At 40.7% G+C, this 20,864-nt stretch overlaps 1 protein-coding gene across 30 annotated transcripts in view; it reads left to right on the top strand.

Annotated features, from left to right (window-relative positions):
- ABI2 (abl interactor 2) overlaps positions 1-20,864 on the top strand; it is a 196,856-nt gene that overhangs the window by 106,556 nt on the left and 69,436 nt on the right. For 10 of the 30 annotated variants that reach the window (XM_056533542.1, XM_056533545.1, XM_056533549.1 and 7 more), the window contains 3 exons: positions 7,275-7,399; positions 9,321-9,503; positions 19,268-19,426. In XM_056533542.1, coding sequence (XP_056389517.1) covers positions 7,275-7,399; positions 9,321-9,503; positions 19,268-19,426 — 467 coding nt within the window. The remainder of the gene's footprint in view (positions 1-7,274; positions 7,400-9,320; positions 9,504-19,267; positions 19,427-20,864) is intronic. The other 20 variants (XM_056533553.1, XM_056533564.1, XM_056533568.1 and 17 more) reach the window with 3 other exon arrangements.

Here is a 20,864-nt window from a genome sequence, read left to right on the forward strand (position 1 = left end):
ACAGTGTATGGCTGGAGGCTGTATGCCTGTGTACTGCCCACTTCAGTGCTCCGACCACCGTTCCAGCTATAGCAGTTAGTCTCGGGACCCGTGGTCAGAGCACCGAAGATGACGTGCCGCTGGTAACTTACCAAAGCTTGTCAGTGACGTCCCGGCGTGCGCCATGTCCCGGCGGCCCCTGCGTTTTTAAAGTTAACGCGGGGCCGCAGGGAGTTAATAGTGATGGGGGGAATTGCCCTGTCGCTACAGGACGGGCAAACACCCGCTCTGCTGGGAGCCCCGGGCCAGCTCGGGGCCCCAAGCAATTGCTTGTTTTGCCTGTCCTGTTGCGATCTCCCCGCCAAACCCCCGAGACTGACTCACCGAACCCCTGGGGTTCGATCGAACCCAGGTTAAGAACCACTGGTCTAGAGGTTTATGAACAGTCACATTTTAATGAGGTATGTGTTTTTCAGTGTCTGTGTTGAACACATTTCTAATAAATTAATCTATCCATTTTTATTTGTGCCCCACTACCCTGGCCTTAATTTCTTAGTGGTACTCCTTATTTTCCATAAGAAACAAGAATATGAAAACTGAACCTTTTATCATGAACTCCTTCACTACTACAGAGCATCAGGAAGTTTTCTGCCCACTGCCTGTGCTTTAAGAAATGTTTTGTGACTGATGTTTTATCACATATGTATGTGTGTTTTTAAGTTGAACCTCCAATAACCAATGTCATGCAGATCTGTTCCTTTGGGGTCATGTTGTATGTCTTGTTCCAAAAGCATGAAATTCCAACCCTTTTCTTTTTGCTTATTCTCTTGTACAAATATATTTGTGCTTGTTAAAAACCATTAGCAGCAACTACATAATCATTAAGGTAAACAAGGTTACGTGAAAATAGTGGCCAGGGCTCATCTTAAAGGGTAGCTTCCACCATCCTATTTTTTTTTCTGTCCCTGCCTATTGCCAATCTATCCTTAACCCCCTCCCTGCTTTTAATGTTTCTTTTAATTATATTAAAAATAACTTTTTGTCTGCCTGGTAGTGTGCTCGCTACCAGGCAGACTTCCCCAGCAGGCACCACGTCACTGATGCCTGCTGGGGACAACACTTCCGCCCTTAGTTTATCTACACAGGGTGCCTCCAGCTGTTTCACCACTGCAACTCCCAGCTTGCCCTGACATCTATTGGCTGTCAGGGCATGCTGGGAGTTGTAGTAGTGAAACAGCTGGAGGCACCCTGTGTAAATAAACTATAAGTTAGTGCCATGCGGCGCTACGGCGCTAGCCCGTTCCCTCCTTCAAACCCCCATACCCCGTTCCCTCCATCACCCCGTTCCCTCCATCACAACCCCCCCCCCCCCTCTCCGCATACCCCGTTCCCTCCGTTCTGATACCTGCAGAGTCCGGCAGCGGGCGTGCAGGGACAGCGGCGGCGACGACATGTGCAGGAGGAGTGGCCTCCCAGCCAGTGGCCGGGGAGCCAATGCGCTCGCTCCCGCGTGTCTGATTGACAGGCAGGGGGCGAGAGCAGCCTAAATGAAAACGGACTGATCGCCAGGCCAAAATCAGTCCTTTTTCAGGCGTGATGTAACACCAGGCTGACCCCTAGTGGACGGTTTTTAAGCGTAAATTTCACCCTGATAATAAATATAAAAAAAATAATGACAATATATTAGAGGTATGTTGTAGTATATAAGTACTACAACATATCAAAAAATAAAGTTGGTGACAGTGCCCATTTAAGTCATGTAGTGACCTATGGACGATATCCTTTAAAGGGAAATATACACCAGCTACCAATCCAAATACTTGTTTGGGTGCCTATTTGTATAGACGACATGACAAGATTATGTGGACGCCTAAGCAGGACAGTAGTCGTTGTTGGACACCTTGAGGAGCATTCATCAATTCTTCTCTCCTTTTTATCTTATTTTAATAGAAAGTCACCTTGTTTTTTAACTTACCGTGCCCAATTCATCAAATGTCGCACGCTACTGCTTTCCAGGGCTGATGTTATATGGCGTGAGTTTCCGTGTAAATCACGGCGCTGCAACTTTTTGTGGCTTTCAGAGAAAAGTCGTAGATAATGAATCCATGCCCTCTGCATAAAACTGGTCTAAAGTACTGCAAATGGTAGTTCACTTTCGCGTATTATCAATAGCAAAAGTCGCACAGAAGTTGCAGGGGACGTGGCTGAGACTTTTTGTATGAAAATTTTAGATAAAAAAAAAGTTCTAAACAGCTTGATGAATTCCCCTCCTTGTTCCCAAACATTGAGCAGCAATCAAGCCTATAGATATTCCTATGTGCACAAAAATGTAAAGGGAACCTATCATTACTATCTTGCTGTCTGATCCACAAGTCATCAGGGCACTCCCTGGTGGCTTTTCCCTGACTCACAGGCCTTGACTGATCTTTCGCTATGTCCAATCAGAGCGAGATCAATTAGGACTGGTGGTGTGGCGAAAAACCACCAGAAATTGGCCCAATGATTTATGGTTCAGGCAGAAGAAAAGTAAAAACAGTAAAGTAATAAAGTATTAACAGGTTACAATGCATTAGGAAATTTTTCAGACCCTTTGACTTTTATCACATTGTGTTGTAAATGCCTTATGCCAAAATGTAAAAAGTAAAATAATAAGGTTTTCCACTATTATTCTGCACTCAATACCTCATTATAAGATAGTCAAAATAGAATTTTAGAACATTTATTAAAATAAAAAATAAATAAAATAAAAAAACACGAAAATTTTGCTTGAACACAAGTATTTTGACACTTGCCTATGACACTAGAAATTTAGCTCTGGGGCCTCCAATTTCTCTTGATTATCTATGAAATGTTTCTATACCTTGATTTAGTCACCTGGGATAAATTCAGTTGTTTGGACATGAATTGTAAAGACACACATCCCTGCCTAAGGTCTAATGGCTTACAATGCATATCAGAGCAAAGGCCGAGCCATGTCAGCTGCCACACCCCCTCCCATAGGCTTGCATTGAGGGGGCGTAGCATGATGTCACACAGGGGCGGAGCCATGATGTCACAATACTCCTGCCCCACGATCATGTTTCATCAGACCCGGAGTGATGTTTGCTCCAGAGGCTGATGATAGCGGGGTGCTGCCTGAAAGATTGCGGGAGTCCCCAGCTGAGGGACCCCCGCGATCAGGCATTTTATCCTCTATCCTTTGGATAAGGGATAAGATGTCTTAGGGCCGGAGTACCCCTTTAACCACTTGGGACCAAGGGCGTACCTGTGGTGAGTGGTGGCGACTGGGATGCCTGCTGAAATCTTTCAGCAGACAACCCTGTGCAAGCCCCTGGAGGGGGTCCTGAGCCCCCCAAAATTTGTAACCCCATTTCTTCTGAGTAAGAACATACCCCATATGTGGATGTAAAGTGCTTTGCAGGCGAACTACAATGCTAGGAAGAGAAGGAGCGCCATTGGGCTTTTGGAGAGAAAATTTGTCCGGAATTGAAGGCCACGTGTGTTTACAATGCCCCCATAGTGCCAGAACAATGGACCCCCCCCAAGTGACCCCATTTTGGAAACTACCCCCCTCACATAATGTAATAAGGAGTACAGTGAGCATTTACACCCCACAGGTGTCTGACAGATTTTTGGAACAGTGGTCCGTGGAAAAAAAAATTAATTTTTCATTTTCTCAGCCCAATGTTCCAAACATCTGTCAAACACTAGTGGGGTGTAAATGCTCACTGCACCCCTAAATTCTGTGAGGGGTGTAGTTTCCAAAATGGGGTCACATGTGGGGGGTCCACTGTTCTAACACCACTTCCATTCCAAACAAATTCTCTCTCCAAAAGCTCAATGGTGTTCCTTCTCTTGTGAGCATTGTAGTGGGCCATGCATTGACTTGCATCATTTAGACATGTCCTGTGGAAATGCTCTAAAGAAGGACTCCAGCTGATCTAAACTTATCCCACAGGGTAGGGCATAAGTAGCTGATTGCGGGGTGTCCCAGTGCTGGGACCCCCTGCGATGTCCGGGACGGAACCGCGGCTCTTGCAGAGAGTAGTGCTTGTCGTCTACCGGTAGACGGCACGTCCTCCATTAATTTCTTTGAGAGCGCTGATGATTCCGAGTTCTTTACTCGGGTCTTTTCGGCACTCCTAATAGAAATGTATGGAGCCGCCTGCAGCACGCGCTCCTCACTGAGCACCGGTTCCCTTCCTGGTGATTGCGGGGTGTCCCAGCGCTCAGACCCACCACGATTAGCTACTTATCCCCTATACTGTGGATAGGGAAAAGTTTATTTTTCCCGGATATCTCCTTTAAATGTCCCTGATGGAATTACTTTTTTTTTTCTGGTTGGTATCCTTTCAGTCATTCGTATATTATTATTATTATTATTATTATTATTAATAATCATGTTGCTTATATAGTGCCAGCATATGTCCCAGCCCTGTACAGATTCTTATCACTTTAAGCTTCTGTCCCCAATGGGGCTCATGTTAAAATCTCTACCTCAGAAACAAATTCACTAGGGTCAATTTTGTAGGAAGCCAATTAATAAAGTGTGTTTTTGGAGTGGGGAAGTAAGCCAGAGTATGTGAAGAAAACCCACACAAACATGGAGAGAACATAAAAAAAACTCCATGAAGACATAGACCCTGGTCAGATTAAAACCCACAACCCCAAGTGCAAGGTAACAATGCTAATCATTAATATTTAATAAGATCTTATAAATACATTAGCACAAATTGAGTCTATATGGCAAGTGCCTATATAATCCTAGGTAAATTACACTACTGTGCCACTGGGTGCTTAAATTAATCTAGGGCCAAGAATAAGGCACCTCTCTGTGCTAATAGACATAATAGTCATGCATGAAGCCATAATAGCAGCATAATCACATGTACAGCCACCCATATATAAGTAGCATCACAATATCGGCATCACATATATAGGTAAAGTACACAGTGATCATCATAATAAATATACATACTACATATTGGCAAGACCGAGGTAAATGTACAGAAAGGTAGGGCAATGGAATACCCAATAACGCTGGTGTCCAAAGGATAGTATGTTAAGGTTCCCCAATCTCACCCTCCGAAGTGTTTCGCCACTGCTTTGTCCAGCAGTGGTAAGGTGGGGGAGTTATGGGGCCCTAAATACCTGTGTTTAGTCTCAGATAGCCAAAGATGATGCGGCCGCCATTACAGGGCGCTTCCTGTACGCCGCATTACCTACATCCAGGCAGGAGCCATGTCACCCGGTGCTGACGAGGGCGCACTAAAGCGCGGTCATTGGGGCCCGGTCACGTGATCCCTTGCCTGTCCGGAGGCGCACAGAAGCGCACATCATCCACCGTTGTATTAGTGATGGGTGAAATCACCCTTACTATGATACAGGTGATTTGAACAGAAAAGTAACCGAAGTAAAATGGAAAAAAAAAAGTGAGTGTTGTGTGTAAAGATGACTGGGGTGCAATAGTGAGTAAAATAAATATACATATAGTGATGTATAAAAAAAATGGTGATGTTGAATAGATATATATGAAAGCAAAATAGATGTATGTGGAAAATAATATAGAAAAAGGAAGCATGTAAAAATACTATAAACTATATAGAAGTGTGCACATTTAATTACATGAATTTTATATCTATTATATCAATTGTTGATAAGGCAAAAAAAAAAAAAAAAAAAAAAAATATATATATATATATATATATATATATATATATATATATATATATATAATTGATCAGAATGTGCAACCAATTCATAAATAATAAATTAATATAATATATACACAATTTATGATAAATTAATATGTAAATCAAATAAATTTAAAATTTTTTTTTAATTAGAATGGGTCAATATGTGCCCATAAGATAAGATGATATCAAAATTCTGAGATATATATCCATGCTAGGACTATATAATAAATACAAATAAATTCATATGTGTTATAAATGCCGATAAATTCATGTGTGTAATATGAAATGTAATGAATAAATAATGTAAATTAATAAAAACTCAATAGTGTAAATCAATTTATATAAACTTCCATTAAGTGAATATAAATACAACCAAATTAAGTGAATGGTGCAATGATGTGATGAAATGAAAAAAAATATATGCAATACATGAATACGTGAATATATATGGTACAAATTAAATAAATGTGAAAATGAATATAAATTTGTGAAGAATGAGTGTAAAAAAACATGACGTGAATAAAACATTTTTTGTTAAAAAGTGAACTAAAAAAAATAAATAAAAAAATCTGAATTTATAATAAAAATATTCTAAAAATAAATAATCAAACAGTGCCATGACTGAATATTACATTATTAATGTAGAAAAAAGTTAATCCAAAATATGTTGCTAGAAGAGGGCGGATTCCGATCATACGATAAATGGCAGCAAAACAGACCATGTATAGTGCACTTATGTTATACTCCCCTCTCTAAGAGCAATATGTAGTAAGTAGTGACAGGCACAAAGCAGAAGACTTCAAAGGGGTTATCCACCATAAGGTGATTTTAGTACGTACCTGCCAGACAGTAATGGACATGCTTAGAAAGGATCTGCACTTGCTTGGGGTTAAATAGCTATGTTGTGAGATTATCATAACACTGTGGCTAGCTTTTTGTGGACTGGTATTTCCTGTTTGACTTTTCTTTTTTTGCCTACAAATCCCATAATTCCATTTTCCTCCCTACCACACATCAGCCACCCCACCCATTGAAACCTAATGAGCTGCATCCATTCAAAAGACCCGTGGTTTTCAATCAGGGTGCCTACAGCTGTTGCATTAGTTGCAGCTTGATCCCTCTCCCACCAAGCGATCGCTCCACCCATTGAAGCAGACAGGCTCCCTGTCATCAGCTGACTAGTGAGTCAGGTCTCGGCCATATTGCAACCTGGGAAAAATCTGAGACAATAGTCGTTTTGTATGCTGTTAAAAATTTATATTGGGGTGAACATCACAAAAGAATTGTGAGAAAAAAATCACACACAGGTAGGGACACTATATTAAGAACTACACTAACTTTACAGCCCCTGTAGCATAGTCAAATAAGAAAAATTCCTGGAATACCCCTTTAAGTGCTAGGAGTTGTCAGATTTCTTTACCATTATTGTAATGGGGAGAAAGCTGTGAACCAGCAGCAGGGCCCACAGCTCATGAGTACATTGGACCAAATTTTGTTCTGTTAATGTGCTGCACTTGAACTGATTTAGTGAGCACAAAACCTAAATTGTTTCAGAGAAAAATGATGACTTGCCATTGACTCTGCTTTTAATTCTTGTAGCAGCAGCGGCAGTAGTGGTGGCAGCCACCCTAGCAGTCGGAGCAGTAGTCGAGAGAACAGTGGAAGTGGAAGTGTGGGTGTCCCAATTGCTGTCCCCACTCCATCTCCTCCAAGTGTATTTCCAAGTAAGTCTTAAATTAAGTATAGTAAAATGTGTCAAATTCTGAATAGTTTTGTAATTTATGGGATTCTTCCACATAAAAATGAAAATGCATCTCCTGGTTGGGTACGCTAAAGACAAATTGGTTCCAAAATCCAATGAACTTGTTTCCAATGCATCCTGTATAATCAGTCCCCTATTTTCCATCAATTCTTGGCATGCTGGTTTCCAGAATTTCTTAACCAAACAGGTAATGTGTATTTAAGACTTTATTCCACTGTCAGTAGATTTCCCAGGTTGATAACATTTTAAAATCATGTTTACCTAATCTATACCAGCCAGAATATGATTTTCATATTTTATTGAAATTATCCTTTCCACTACTACATATTGAAGAAGCAATAGTATCCCTGCGTTTGTTCTTGACAGCTTTTGCTATCATTGCTACTGGTCTTTGCATTAACATTTTCATGGTTGAATAAATTAATAATAACTTTTTCTTTTATTTTTTGATCATGTATGATTTTTGTTTCAAATGCACTAGTTTGTACAGACCATTAAGGTTTGTTTTGTCATCAATACCCCCCTACTCAGACCCCCCTCCACAATCCTTGGCAAATGCACTTCTCACAATGTCTTATCCAGCCATCACATAGAGAAGTGTGGTCATTATCCGTTATATAAACCATTTCAGATTGTAAGAAAAATTATGTAGAGAACAAGATGCACATCTAAGCAGCACATGAGAGGCTGCAGACTATGCTTTGCAGTAGCGTGAACGCCATGGTCAGTGGACATTTTCCAGGTGACTAGGAGGGGCAGAAATAATTGGCTGGTAATAGCCCTTCAAATGAATGGCTGTCTGTGGGATGGGGACTACAAAAGTTGGAGCTACTCCTTACAGTTCAGGAACTTATTGAATAGGAATTGTCTTCAAAAGACTACACTTTAATAGTTCATTTGATTGGAAAATAATGAGCACAAGTACATTTACTGTACAGCTTCAACTTTAAAGGGTACTCCACTGGAAAAGTTTTTTTTTTTTTTTTTTATTTATTTTTTTTCAAATCAACTGGTGCCAGTAAGTTATACCGATTTGTAAATTACTTCTATTTAAAAATCTTAATCCTTCCAGTACTTATCAGCTGCACAGGAAGTTCTTTTCTTTTTGAATTTCCTTTCTGTCTGACCACAGTGCTCTCTGCTGACACCTCTGTCCAGGTCAGGAACTGTCCAGAGTAGGACAGGTTTGTTAGGAGGATTTGCTCCTACTCTGGACAGTTCCTAAAATGGACAGAGGTGTCCACAGAGAGCACTGTGGTCAGACAGAAAGGAAATTCAAAAAGAAAAGAACATCCTGTGGAGCATACAGCAGCTAAGTATTGGAAGGATGAAGATTTTTTAAGTAATTTACAAATCTGTTTAACTTACTGGCACCAGTTGATTTGAAAAAAATGTTTTCCAGAGGAGTACCCCTTTAAGATGTTCCTGTGGAAATTCAAGTACCTGCATAAAAATTGTCTGCAGTCAAAATGTTGATCCCTGCAGTCAATAAAACAAAATAACATTGGCATTAGCAAATGTTACTTGATTTTATATCTATATTCTGAGGCCCCCTAGTTATTCAAAACAAGGATGTTTTATTTAGTCTGATAAAATGTTGTGCTATGTATGATTTAGTCCACTATTTTGTACAAAATTATAAATTAATTGATGGACTTTAATTGGATTAATCTACGGTAGTTCCAGATTCTTCAATATGGCAAAACAAACCTAAAAATGTGTACCTCCCCTTACCTGAATGAGTTTCATCTGCGATTGGCTGTGAATGATGGCAGTACCTATATCTCTTTACTAAGTTCCTAGCACTGAGCTTCATGAAAGCATTTCTAATCCCACCTTACATGCTTTCTGTATTAACTTCACATCTTCCTCTCTCCACGTAGCCCCTGCTGGCTCAGCTGGCACTCCTCCCATCCCTGTTACTTCTGCTCCTGCCCCTATCCCTCATACTCCTGCTGCTGCCCTTTCCTCCTCAACTACCCCAGATGCTGCTGCAGGAGCCCAACCCCCTGCTGACGGTTTCACCTCTCCAACTCCCCCTGCTGTTTCCTCTGCTCCTTCTACAGGTGAGTGGGTGAATGTCTTTAACAGTGTGCGGGTGATGTGGAGAACACATCTAAACTATTGATTTTGCTGTAACCTTCTAAAAATGCACACTTGCATGCATGTTTGTGCTTGCATAGTACTACTACGCATTTCGTTGGTACAGTCCTCCTTCCTCAAATTGGCATTCCAATCTGAGGAAGGAGGACCGTACCTCCGAAACGAGTCATTGGTCTCTGACTTTTAATAAACATAGTGCCTATTGGTACTTCAGCAATATTCTGCTTTGTATATTACTCTATTCCTGCTGGAACACAGAACAGGAAGCCTGATATATAGGTCTTTTTGCTGTGCTAATTGTTTCACACTTCTTCTAGACAGGTTTTAAATAAATCTCACCCTGTATGAGCAGTTAACACATGCAGCCACGTTACTTTAACAGGTCATGGGGCCACATAAATTCTAACTGCTGTTTAAAATAAACAGTATCAGGGGGGCTTAGAAATCTGTAAGTTCGAGGTTGCAATTCTCATAAAGCTCTAGTAGAGCTAGGTTGTTTGCCTGGGAATATTAAAGGAAAACTGTCACCCTGATCACCCACACTAAACCCAAAACACAGGGTTATAGTGTGGATGACCAGGAGGGCAAAGAGGTGTCACTTACCAAATTCCATCCAGCGGCTCCTGTGATATTGCCAGATGAAAGTCCCATGCTCAATTCGGTTACCTGGAGGCGGGGCCCCGATGGCTATCCACCCCCTGCTTCTTTCTACCTCCTGAAACAATCTGCCTCTATTGGCATATTCAAATTCTGTACTGCGCTCTGAGGCAGGAGTGCAAGCGCCGTTACAGTGGGGGAAAAATATTTAGTCAGCCACCAATTGTGCAAGTTCTCCCCCTTAAAAAGATGAGGCCTTTAAATTCCATCATAGGTATACCTCAACTATGAGAGACATAATGAGAAAAAAAATCTATAAAATCATGTCTGATTTTTAAAGAATTTATTTGCAAATTATGGTGGAAAATAAGTATTTGGTCAATAACAAAAGTTCATTTCAAAACTTTGTTATATACCCTTTGTTGGCAATGACAGAGGTCAAATGTTTTCTATAAGTCTTCACAAGGTTTTCACACACTGTTGCTGGTATTTTGGCTCATTCCTCCATGCAGATCTCCTCTAGAGCAGTGATATTTTGAGGCTGTTTCTGGGCAACACTTACTTTAAACTCCCTTCAAAGTCTATGGGGTTGAGATCTGGAGACTGGCTAGGCCACTCCAGGACCTTGAAATGCTTCTTATGAAGCCACTCCTTTGTTGCCCGGGCGGTGTGTTTGGGATCATTGTCATGCTGAAAGAACCAGCCACGTTTCATCTTCAATGTCCTTTCTGATGGAAGGAGGTTTTCACTCAAAATCTCACGATACATGGCCCCATTCATTCTTTACTTTACACGGATCAGTCGCCCTGGTCCCTTTGCTGAAAAACAGCCCCAAAGAATGATGTTTCCACCCCATGCTTCACAGTAGGTATGGTGTTCTTTGGATGCATCTCTGCATTCTTTCTCTTTTTACCAAAAAGTTCTACTTTGGTTTCATCTGACCATATGACATTCTCCCAAACCTCTTCTGGATCATCCAAATGCTCTCTAGCAAACTTCAGACGGGCCCGTACATGTACTGGCTTAACCTGTTAAGGACCCATGACGTAACTATACGTCATGAGTCCGCTCCTTATCTATAACGCGGGGCCACGGCGGCTCTGGCCGGGACCCGTGGTTAATAGCGCACGGCATTGATCAAGGTGCCGCGCGCTATTAACCCTTTAGGCACGGCGTTCAAAGTTGAATGCCGCATCTAAAATTAAAGTGAAACCATGCCGGTTAGCTCAGGGATCTGTTCGGGATGGCCGCGGGGTATTCCAGGTCAAAACTTTTTTTTATATATCAACTGGCTCCGGAAAGTTAAACAGATTTGTAAATTACTATTAAAAAATCTTAATCCTTCCAATAGTTATTCGCTTCTGAAGTTGAGTTGTTGTTTTCTGTCTAACTGCTCAATGATGTCACGTCCCGGGAGCTGTGCAGTTCCTATGGGGATATTCTCCCATCATGCACAGCTCCCGGGACGTGACATCATCATTGAGCAGTTAGACAGAAAACTTCAGAAGCTGATAACTATTGGAAGGATTAAGATTATTTTATAGAAGTAATTTACAAATCTGTTTAACTTTCCGGAGCCAGTTGATATATAAAAAAAAGTTTTTGCCTGGATAACCCCTTTAAGACTATAACTTCAATCTCTTCAAGGACAATGTGCGGCCGTTTTACCAGACATAAGGCGGTACTTAATAAATGAATGATTTATTATGAAAGAAAAATATTCACAGTACATGTAAAAATAGATGTTAACAAGACAAAGTTTAACCATACAGAAAATAAAATAAATGGGAAAAACATAGAATCCTTACTTACAGAAAGTTTCAGAGTTCTATTCCATGGGGTCTGGTAGGAAATGGTGACCGTTTACTGTGACTGGTTGCATATTATTCAAATTGGCTTGGGAAACAAACAAAGCAGGAGGTGGTAATCCTGAGGTACGCCCAGCTCCAGTGGAGGGTCTAAGCGGTAATCCTGAGGGAAGCCCCTCAACGGTAGAGGGTGTAGGCCTCCTTTTCTCCAAGCACGTATAACTAAGATGCCCCACTTTATTGCAAACATAACATCTGCGGTTATCCCCAGGTATAGCAGTGGTACCAGCTTCCCCTCTCCTTGGCGTAAAAGCCGATGCATAAGAAGGCACAGTAGGCTGGGTGATGGGTGGTTGTGGTGCAGGGGTCCTCCATCCTTTGGTAAATCCTCTGACCCGGTCTGTGGATGCCAGGTTGGCGGTGTGGAAATCTGCCATCTCCCCAGCGTCCAATGTTGTTTTGGGTTCCCGGTCCAGCAGCCATTCCTGTACATCTGCCGGACATAGCTGTAAAAACTGCTCCTTGATGATTAGATCTGCTAGGCCTTCAAAGGTGTTAATCTCCAGTCCTCTGATCCACTGTCCAAATGCGGTGGTCAGGTGTCCCACAAGAGCGGTGCAACTCTCAGGGGATTTCTTCTGCAAAGTCCTGAATTTCTCTGTACCGTTTCTGCAGAGCAGCCTTAATGGCATCATAGTCCTGGTCAGATTCTGCTGGTAACTCTGCAAATGCTTCCAGTGCTGGACCTCTGAGACCAGGGGGGAGGTACCTTGCCCATTGGTCTCTCGGCAGCTGAAATTGGCGGCAGACTTTTCAAAACTGCACTGAAAAATATCCAGATCCCCATCTTTGTCCAGGGTTGGAAAGTTCTCTGCACGGGGCCTGGGTGCAGAAGAGTCTCTCGTGTCAACAGTGATAGGGGAGGCAGTCACCCTTTCCAACTCTGCCAGTCTCAGTTCATGTTCTCTCTTTGCCTGCCGCTCCTCTCTTTCTCTCTTAGCCTGGCGTTCTGCGGCTTGGCGTTCTGCGGCCTCTCTTTCTCTCTCTCTTTCCGCCTCGCGCTCTGCAGCTTGGCGCTCCTCATATTGGCGGATTAGCTGCAGCCGTACGTTGATATCCGTTGAGTCCACATATTTTAAAACAGTTTGTAAATAACAGTCCAATGGATCTGTAGATGGTGGTGCATCACTGAAGACAGCTGCATGTATCTCCTCAGTTATCCTGCCTTCCGCAGCAGTTTTGTAGGCCCTCTGGGAAGCTTGTTGTGTATCATAGTCCTCCAATGCTTGTATAAGTTCCTCTTTTTTTCCCTTGACAGGGGATCAACTGTTCCCGGCAAAGCTGCTCCAGAGCACTCCTGGACTGTGCTTGGTATGCATCCATCTTGCAGTTCAGCCAAACAGAAGATAGGACAGAAAAGCAAAGAGAGGGAGGGGGTCTGTTGTGGTGAAACTTATTTAAAAGTACGGAGTTCCGCCTTTGGAAATTGAAGACAATTTCTTTTAGTGCCTGGATTAGCAAATCTAGCACACTAAAATCTGGTAAAATATCCCACCGCTATGCCACCAGTTTGTCACGAACCGAGACGTGCGGGTGGAAGGGTTATCTCTGAAATCACTATTTCTCTACACTAGACCGAAAATAATGATAAAAAATCCCTCTTAAACCACCCAATTTAAAAGGTATCGCTGCCACCACCTGTCAATTTCAAGCCGACTGGAAGCTATCAATCCAATCTGGATATGCTATAATTCCCAAATATAATCTACTATCCCCAGTAGTATATAAAAACAGGAAAAAAGATTAATCCAAATCTATAATGTAGCCAAAGTAAATTTAAGACTATAACTTCAATCTCTTCAAGGAAAATGTGCGTCCGTTTTACCAGACATAAGGCGGTACTTAATAAATTAATGATTTATTATGAAAGCAAAATATTCACAGTACATGTAAAATAGATGTTAACAAGACAAAGTTTCACCATACAGAAAATAAAATAAATGGGAAAAACATAGAATCCTTACTTACAGAAAGTTACAGAGTTCTATTCCATGGGGTCTGGTAGGAAATGGCGTTTGGCATCCAAAATTAGATCTTGTCCCCCATGCAAGCGCCCCATAGCCCCCCCAGGTCCATAGTGTTATACTCTGCTATACACAGATGACACCTCTATATTCAGCCCCTGGGCAGGACAAGGAGAAGAGATAGATGCTGCCCACTTCCTCATGATAACTTTATGCCCAAAGAATAGGAAATTACCCATAACCTGGGTCCTTAAGGGGTTAAGCAGGGGGACACATCTGGCACTGCATAATTTGAGTCCCTGGCGGTGTAGTGTGTTACTGATTGTAGCCTTCGTTACTTTGGTCCCAGCTCTCGTCAGGTCATGTAACAAGTTGAGGACAGAGGAGACTCTTAAAGGGGTTATCCAGGAAAAAACTTTTTTTTATATATCAAATGGCTCCAGAAAGTTAAACAGATTTGTAAATTACTTCTATTAAAAAATCTTAATCCTTTCAGTACTTATGAGCTTCTGAAGTTAAGGTTGTTCTTTTCTTTCTAAGTGCGAGATGAGATGACACATGTCTCGGGAACCGCCCAGTTTAGAAGAGTTTTGCTATGGGGATTTGCTTCTAAACTGGGCGGTTCCCGAGACACGTGTCATCAGAGAGCACTTAGACAGAAAAGAACAACCTTAACTTCAGAAGCTCATAAGTACTGAAAGGATTAAGATTTTTTTAATAGAAGTACTTTACAAATCTGTTTAACTTTCTGGAGCCAGTTGATATATAAAAAAAAAAAGTTTTTTACTGGATAACCCCTTTAAAGAAGTTGTTACAGGTCTGTGAGAGCCAGAAATCTTGCTTGTTTGTAGGTGACCAAATACTTATTTTCCACTATAATTTGCATATAAACTCTTTAAAAATCAGACAATATGATCTTATGGATTTTTTTTCTCATTCTGTCTCTCATAGTTGAGGTATACCTATGATGAAAATTTTTCCCCCACTGTAGTTAACAAACAGCTCTCACGTCCTAGTCACATGAGTCGCATGTCACGTGAGCGTCACTAGGACGTGAGAGCTGTTTGGAAACTAACTGCGCTTGCGCTTCTGCCTCAGAGCGCAGTGCAGAATTTGAATATGCTAATAGAGGCATATTGTTTCAGGAGGCAGATAGAAGCAGGGGGCGGACAGCCATCGGGGCCCCGCCTCCTGAGCACAGGTAACGGAATTGAGCACGGGACTTTCATCTGGCAAGATCACAGGAGCCACTAGATGGAATTTGGTAAGTGATGCCTCTTTGCGCTACTGGTCACCCACACTATAACCCTGAGCATTGGATTTAGTGGGGATAATCAGGGTGACAGTTTTCCTTTAAGAATCTGTTTCTAAACTAGCTTGCTTAACACAAATAGAGGTCTGCCTTTTGATAAGTGATCCACAACAGTAAGGCTGGATTCACTCAGTGTTTGTCATTTTAGTTAACTGTATGCCCCCAGAACATTTTTGATATATACATCAAAGGGATCAGTAGGCTCCCATTCACCCAATGTAGATCAATGGAATGTGCTGTGTCAGGCATGTATGTGATGGCATATACTTTTTAATTGTGGCTTCTGTCAGGCTGTTATAGGCCAGTATGGCTTTTTTTTTCCAATTATTAAAGAAAAAAAATGTTGCATACATTTTCACATTGGAACATGTAGGCAACATACTGTATACCACAGTGTGTCTATGCAGTGTCTTGTAAATAGGCCCTTAAGAGGGAATTTATCATTGGCTTTACACAGGTCACAAATTTGTGTTCAATACATTCACATTCATTAAAGAAAATCACTTGAATGTAGTGTGGCATGGTTAGCTTTTTGCAGAGGTCAGCGCAATGTATTAACTTCAACTTTTTAAGTTATCAGCGATTTTTGCGCAAACACTTTAAAAAAAAATTTAAAAAAAGTTATGAATAGACAGATGGCTAAGCTTTTTGTTCTGTGTAGAATAGTTGCAAAGTTTTGCACAATGAGATAAAAAGTCCCAGAAATATAAAATGGTGTACTGAATTGAAGTTTCAATAAATGTGTACCTGTGCATAATTTACCAAATGTCCTGCAACCATTTGATAAATATAGTGCACGTACACTTTAGTACTACATAAAATAAAGGTGTAGAAAAATCGTTCACCTGCGCCAACAGTGATAAACTCACCCCCTAGTCTCCATGGTTTATTGAATAGTTCGCTTATCTATAAAACATATATAAAGTTGTTTCAAGAATTCTATTATTATTATTTTTTTATGTATTTATTTAACATTTTACAAACATTATAACAGTCAAGGGTGGGGAAACAGGAAGGGTCGGGTTCGGTAGGACAATACAGCGGGGAGGGTAATAGGATTACCAATGCCGTATCGTGGAGGATGTCCTCCATTGCTGCTGTCAATCTAGACCCAAACTGGTGGCAATACCACCATCTAATGTATCCATATAGCACAAGAGGTGTTTATTTTATTTTTTAAGACATCATATGGGCTAGACATAGTCAGTAACATTTTAGGTTTATTAATTGGGCATACAAATTAAAGTCTATTTTCTTTTAGGTAATACTGCTTCTTACAAACTTGTTGGCCAGTGTCCCATTTCATCATTTAAGAAGTGTTTAGACTTACATCTTGTCATGACATTTATGTGACTGGCATATATCCAAGTCATCACCATATGTTGTTTTTTGGTAGCACTGTATTCTCACATAAGCATCTGCTGCACAGATAAGATATGTCATGTAGTGAATGGATAAATGTCTCATTCACATAATGATACTTTTGTGGAAGGGAATTTCATAATACTGTTTTTTGTTATGAAACAGCTATGTGTTCTGTCCGTTATAGAACATAATGTTTTGGAAAAATTTATACTTTCTTAGTTTGTTCTGTTCCCAAATTTGCAAACAGAGCTGTGACCAACTGATTGACCACAAGTTAACCTGTGACCCTTTATTTTTTCATTCTGCACAATATTCAGATTTTCTGGATATTATTGGTTCTGCTTCTTATGCAACTAGCTAGCTGTACTACAGCTCAAATAAGATAAAATGGTGCGCACCTCGTGCAAATAAAAAAAAAAAAAAATGAAAATTGAAAGAAGAGAGCCGTGTGGATGGCCCCTTACCTTAAAATGTTATGCTCAGAGCATAACATCTAATGAAGCATGTAAGTGAGAATGCAGCCTCTAAGTCCCTCCGGTGATCCGATGCAGGAGACCGGTGCAGGTAATGAAGAGATCGTGGTTGGAAAAACTTCCAAGAAAAGGGGACATCAGATAAGGCGCAGGACCCGCAATGTGGAATATTTGGATCATTTATTAGTTATAAAGTGCAACGCTAAAACAGGGAGCGGGAAATGAACCATGAAATTGGTTTGTGTTGCATTTCAGAAGCTCTGAAAAGAGATTCTACTATCACTTCATCACAACGTGATTTTTTGGTTGACTCATTGTCTTATATTTTATATAACAATTATTTTGTCTACGATGGGACAATCTATCACCAACAGCTCTGGACCTCGATGGGCTCGAAAGTCGCACTTGTATACGCAAATATGTTTATGGGGGCTTTAAAGTCGGAATGTATCTGGGATAATCCGTTGGTCATGGAGAATATTGCTATATACTATAGATAACCTCTTTTTCATATGGAAAGGGCCTGAGGAGGCCATCCTGACATTCCTTCAACATTTAAATCTGAATACTTGGGGATTACATTTTACTCTTGTCCATAGCAGAACAAGCATTCATTTTTTAGATGTCTGCATTACACATGACGACAAATCATTCCATACTTCCACTTTTTTTTTTAAAGTTGACGCTAATAGTTATTTCGATTTTAACAGTACTCATTTTAAATGGCTATTGAACATTCCTTACAGCCAATATAAGCGTACGGTATATGCAAAAATTGTTCTAATCCTACTGTTTTTAAAGAACAGTCCCAGCTTTTACGTACCTGTTTTAAAGAAAAACATTACCCAGACAAAGTTTTAAACAATTTATTTAACCGCACTAAAAATCTTACGCAGAGTGAATGTTTACAGACAAAGAAAAAATTGACAAGTCCAGATTTAAAGAACAACTCAACAGCTTTTTTTCTAATTTAATTACTACTTTCAGCAAAGACTCTAAATTAATAAAAAAGATTGTTACAGAACATTGGCATGTCCTGCTCACTGACCCTCACTTGGCTAAAATTATCCCTAGCCAACCACGCTTTAAATACAGAAGGGCACCATCCTTGAAGACCATCTTGGCCCCAAGCCAGGTAAAAAAAAAAAACACAGAAAAAAACACTTGCACCCGAATAATGCTTTGGGCATACCTCTCAGGAAAGGATGTTTCAAATGCAGGAAGCCCCTCTGTATGTGTTGCCAACAAATCACACATGGACAAACAGAAATTATTTCAGCATCAACAAAAGAACAATTTACCATCAAGTTCCATCTTACTTGACAGACCGATTACGTTGTATATATGATTTAATGCCAAAATTATGCTCTACAATATATTGGACGCACAACCCGCCCATTTCACCTTTGCCTGAACCAACATCGGCAGAATATATTTACCGGATGCACACATGGTCTCCGCATGGCCTTAATGAAGTCCGAGAAATTTTTGTACCTTTGGGTTCATCGTTCCTGTACCTGACTGTTATTTTCCATAAAATCTGTTTTACACTGCCAACACGCATGCGCCAAACTTTTCCATCATTTAAGTCTTTCACGCACTATTGCGTTCTTACATGCAGTGTGCATGCTCCATGTATCCATGCATATCTCATTACGGTGAGCACCTGAATTATGTTATTAGTCCTTTTTAATATATTACTGATTGTTAATTTACTTGTTTGATGAATGTTTTATACTACTGTGTATGCTTTTATTCTACAGTTATGCTCATAAATATGGCTTTATTATTATTTTTTACCTTTTGCACTTCCAATTGATGGCTCAGTCGATTCACCCGTAAGCAATAAACTGTATTGTCTTATCTGGCTGTGTCTCCCAAACTGTTATATTGCCTGACAAAGAGCCCGGTCCGGGCTAGAAACGCTCCCTGTTTTAGCGTTGCACTTCATATCTAATAAATGATCCAAATATTCTACATTGAGAGTCCTGCGCCCTATCTGATGTCCCCTTTTCTTGGAAGTTTTTCCAACCACGATTTCTTCATTACTACAGCTCAAAGAGGCAGATAAAACAAAAAATCAACTACTTGTTTTACTTCTTTTTTATAAGAAAATGTGGTCAACATATCTTTTGTTCTGTCCTCCAGGCCATCCAGCTCAATTCTACAGTATGAACAGACCAGTATCTCGGCACACTCCACCAACCATAGGAGGCTCTCTTCCATATCGACGTCCTCCATCAATGACCTCACAGCCAAGCCTTCAGAACCAGATTAATGGAGGGCCTTTTTATAGCCAAAATCCAGGTACAAACATGTTTTTAATGTGCCTCTAAGAGGTTAAATTAATTTTTATTTTATGTATATAAGTACCCCTTAACAACATATAATCTGAGTCACTTGTACTATTTTTATTATTGTAGTGCTTATTTTATTTTTATTTTTTTGGGGGTGGGGGGTCTCTTTGGGGCCTGCTATATCACTGTTGTCATAAGCCAAGCAATGCTGCAGCATTTTGTATTGATAGCATCTGAGCTTTTATCTACATTTGTATGGGTTCCTCTAGTATGGTTTGAGTTTGATGTTTTGTGGACATGGAACTATATGATTTACCTGCTATAAATATTTAAAGAGTAGCTCCCACCATCACTTTTCTTTTTTTTCTGTCCCTACCTATTACCCATCTATCCCTAACCCCCTCCCTGCCTTTAAATTTTTTTTTTTACATATTAAAAAATGCCTTTTTGTCTGCCTGGTAGTGTGCTCACTACCAGGCAGACTTCCCCAGCAGGCACCACGTCACTTATGCCTGCTGGGGCCGACACTCCCGCCCGTAGTTCACCTATACAGGGTGCCTCCAGCTGTTTCCCAACTGCAACTCCCAGCTTGCCCTGACATCTATTGGCTGTCAGGGCATGCTGGGAGTTGTAGAGGGGAAACAACTGGAGGCACCCTGTATAGCTGAAAACAGTATCAGTGATCGCTGTGCACATCCCTCTCCCTGCCGCGATACAACATATCAATTTTTTTATTTCATGACAGTGCCCATTTAAGTGCCATACGTGTGTTTATATTCTTCATGGCATAAAATGATCATATTATGATTCATATCATTTAAAGTAAATTTTTTTTTTTGTATTCATTTTAAACATGGATAGCATAGTAGTGCCATTAATAACACACTAGGAATTATTTATTCCTGAGGAATATGTTTGCATGGCTTTATTTGTAAGCACCAGTAAGTCCTTAATAAATCATTATTAGTTTCTAGTCAGAGCCTGATGAAATTAGGTTTTTCATCTGTTACTAGAAGATCTCTGGATTGCATTGCACTTTTCTTTGTATACTGTAGAAACCTGAAAGGACATTGGATGTAAATATTTTATTACAATATAGTCTGGCTTGTTTTTACTATTTTAAAGGTGATCTCTGGCACAAATTTACTTATCCCCTATCCACAGGCAAGGGGTCCAACTGCTGGGGCCCTCTGCAATCACTGGGATGGGACCTGGCACTCACTCCATTCATTTCTATGGGAGCACCGAAGGGACCGGAGTACAGCTCTCGGGCATTGTCGGTCTCTCATAGAAATTAATAAAGTATGTGCTGTCTACCGGTAGCGCTGGGGTCCCATCCCTGAGATCATGGGGGCCCCTGCAGTCGCAATCAGCTTCTTATCCTATACTGTGGATAGGGGATAAGTAAATTTTCGCCACAGTACTCCTTTAAGGTATACTTGGAGACC

This window comes from Hyla sarda, chromosome 8 (genome assembly GCF_029499605.1).
Source record: "Hyla sarda isolate aHylSar1 chromosome 8, aHylSar1.hap1, whole genome shotgun sequence".
Lineage (NCBI taxonomy): Eukaryota > Metazoa > Chordata > Amphibia > Anura > Hylidae > Hyla > Hyla sarda.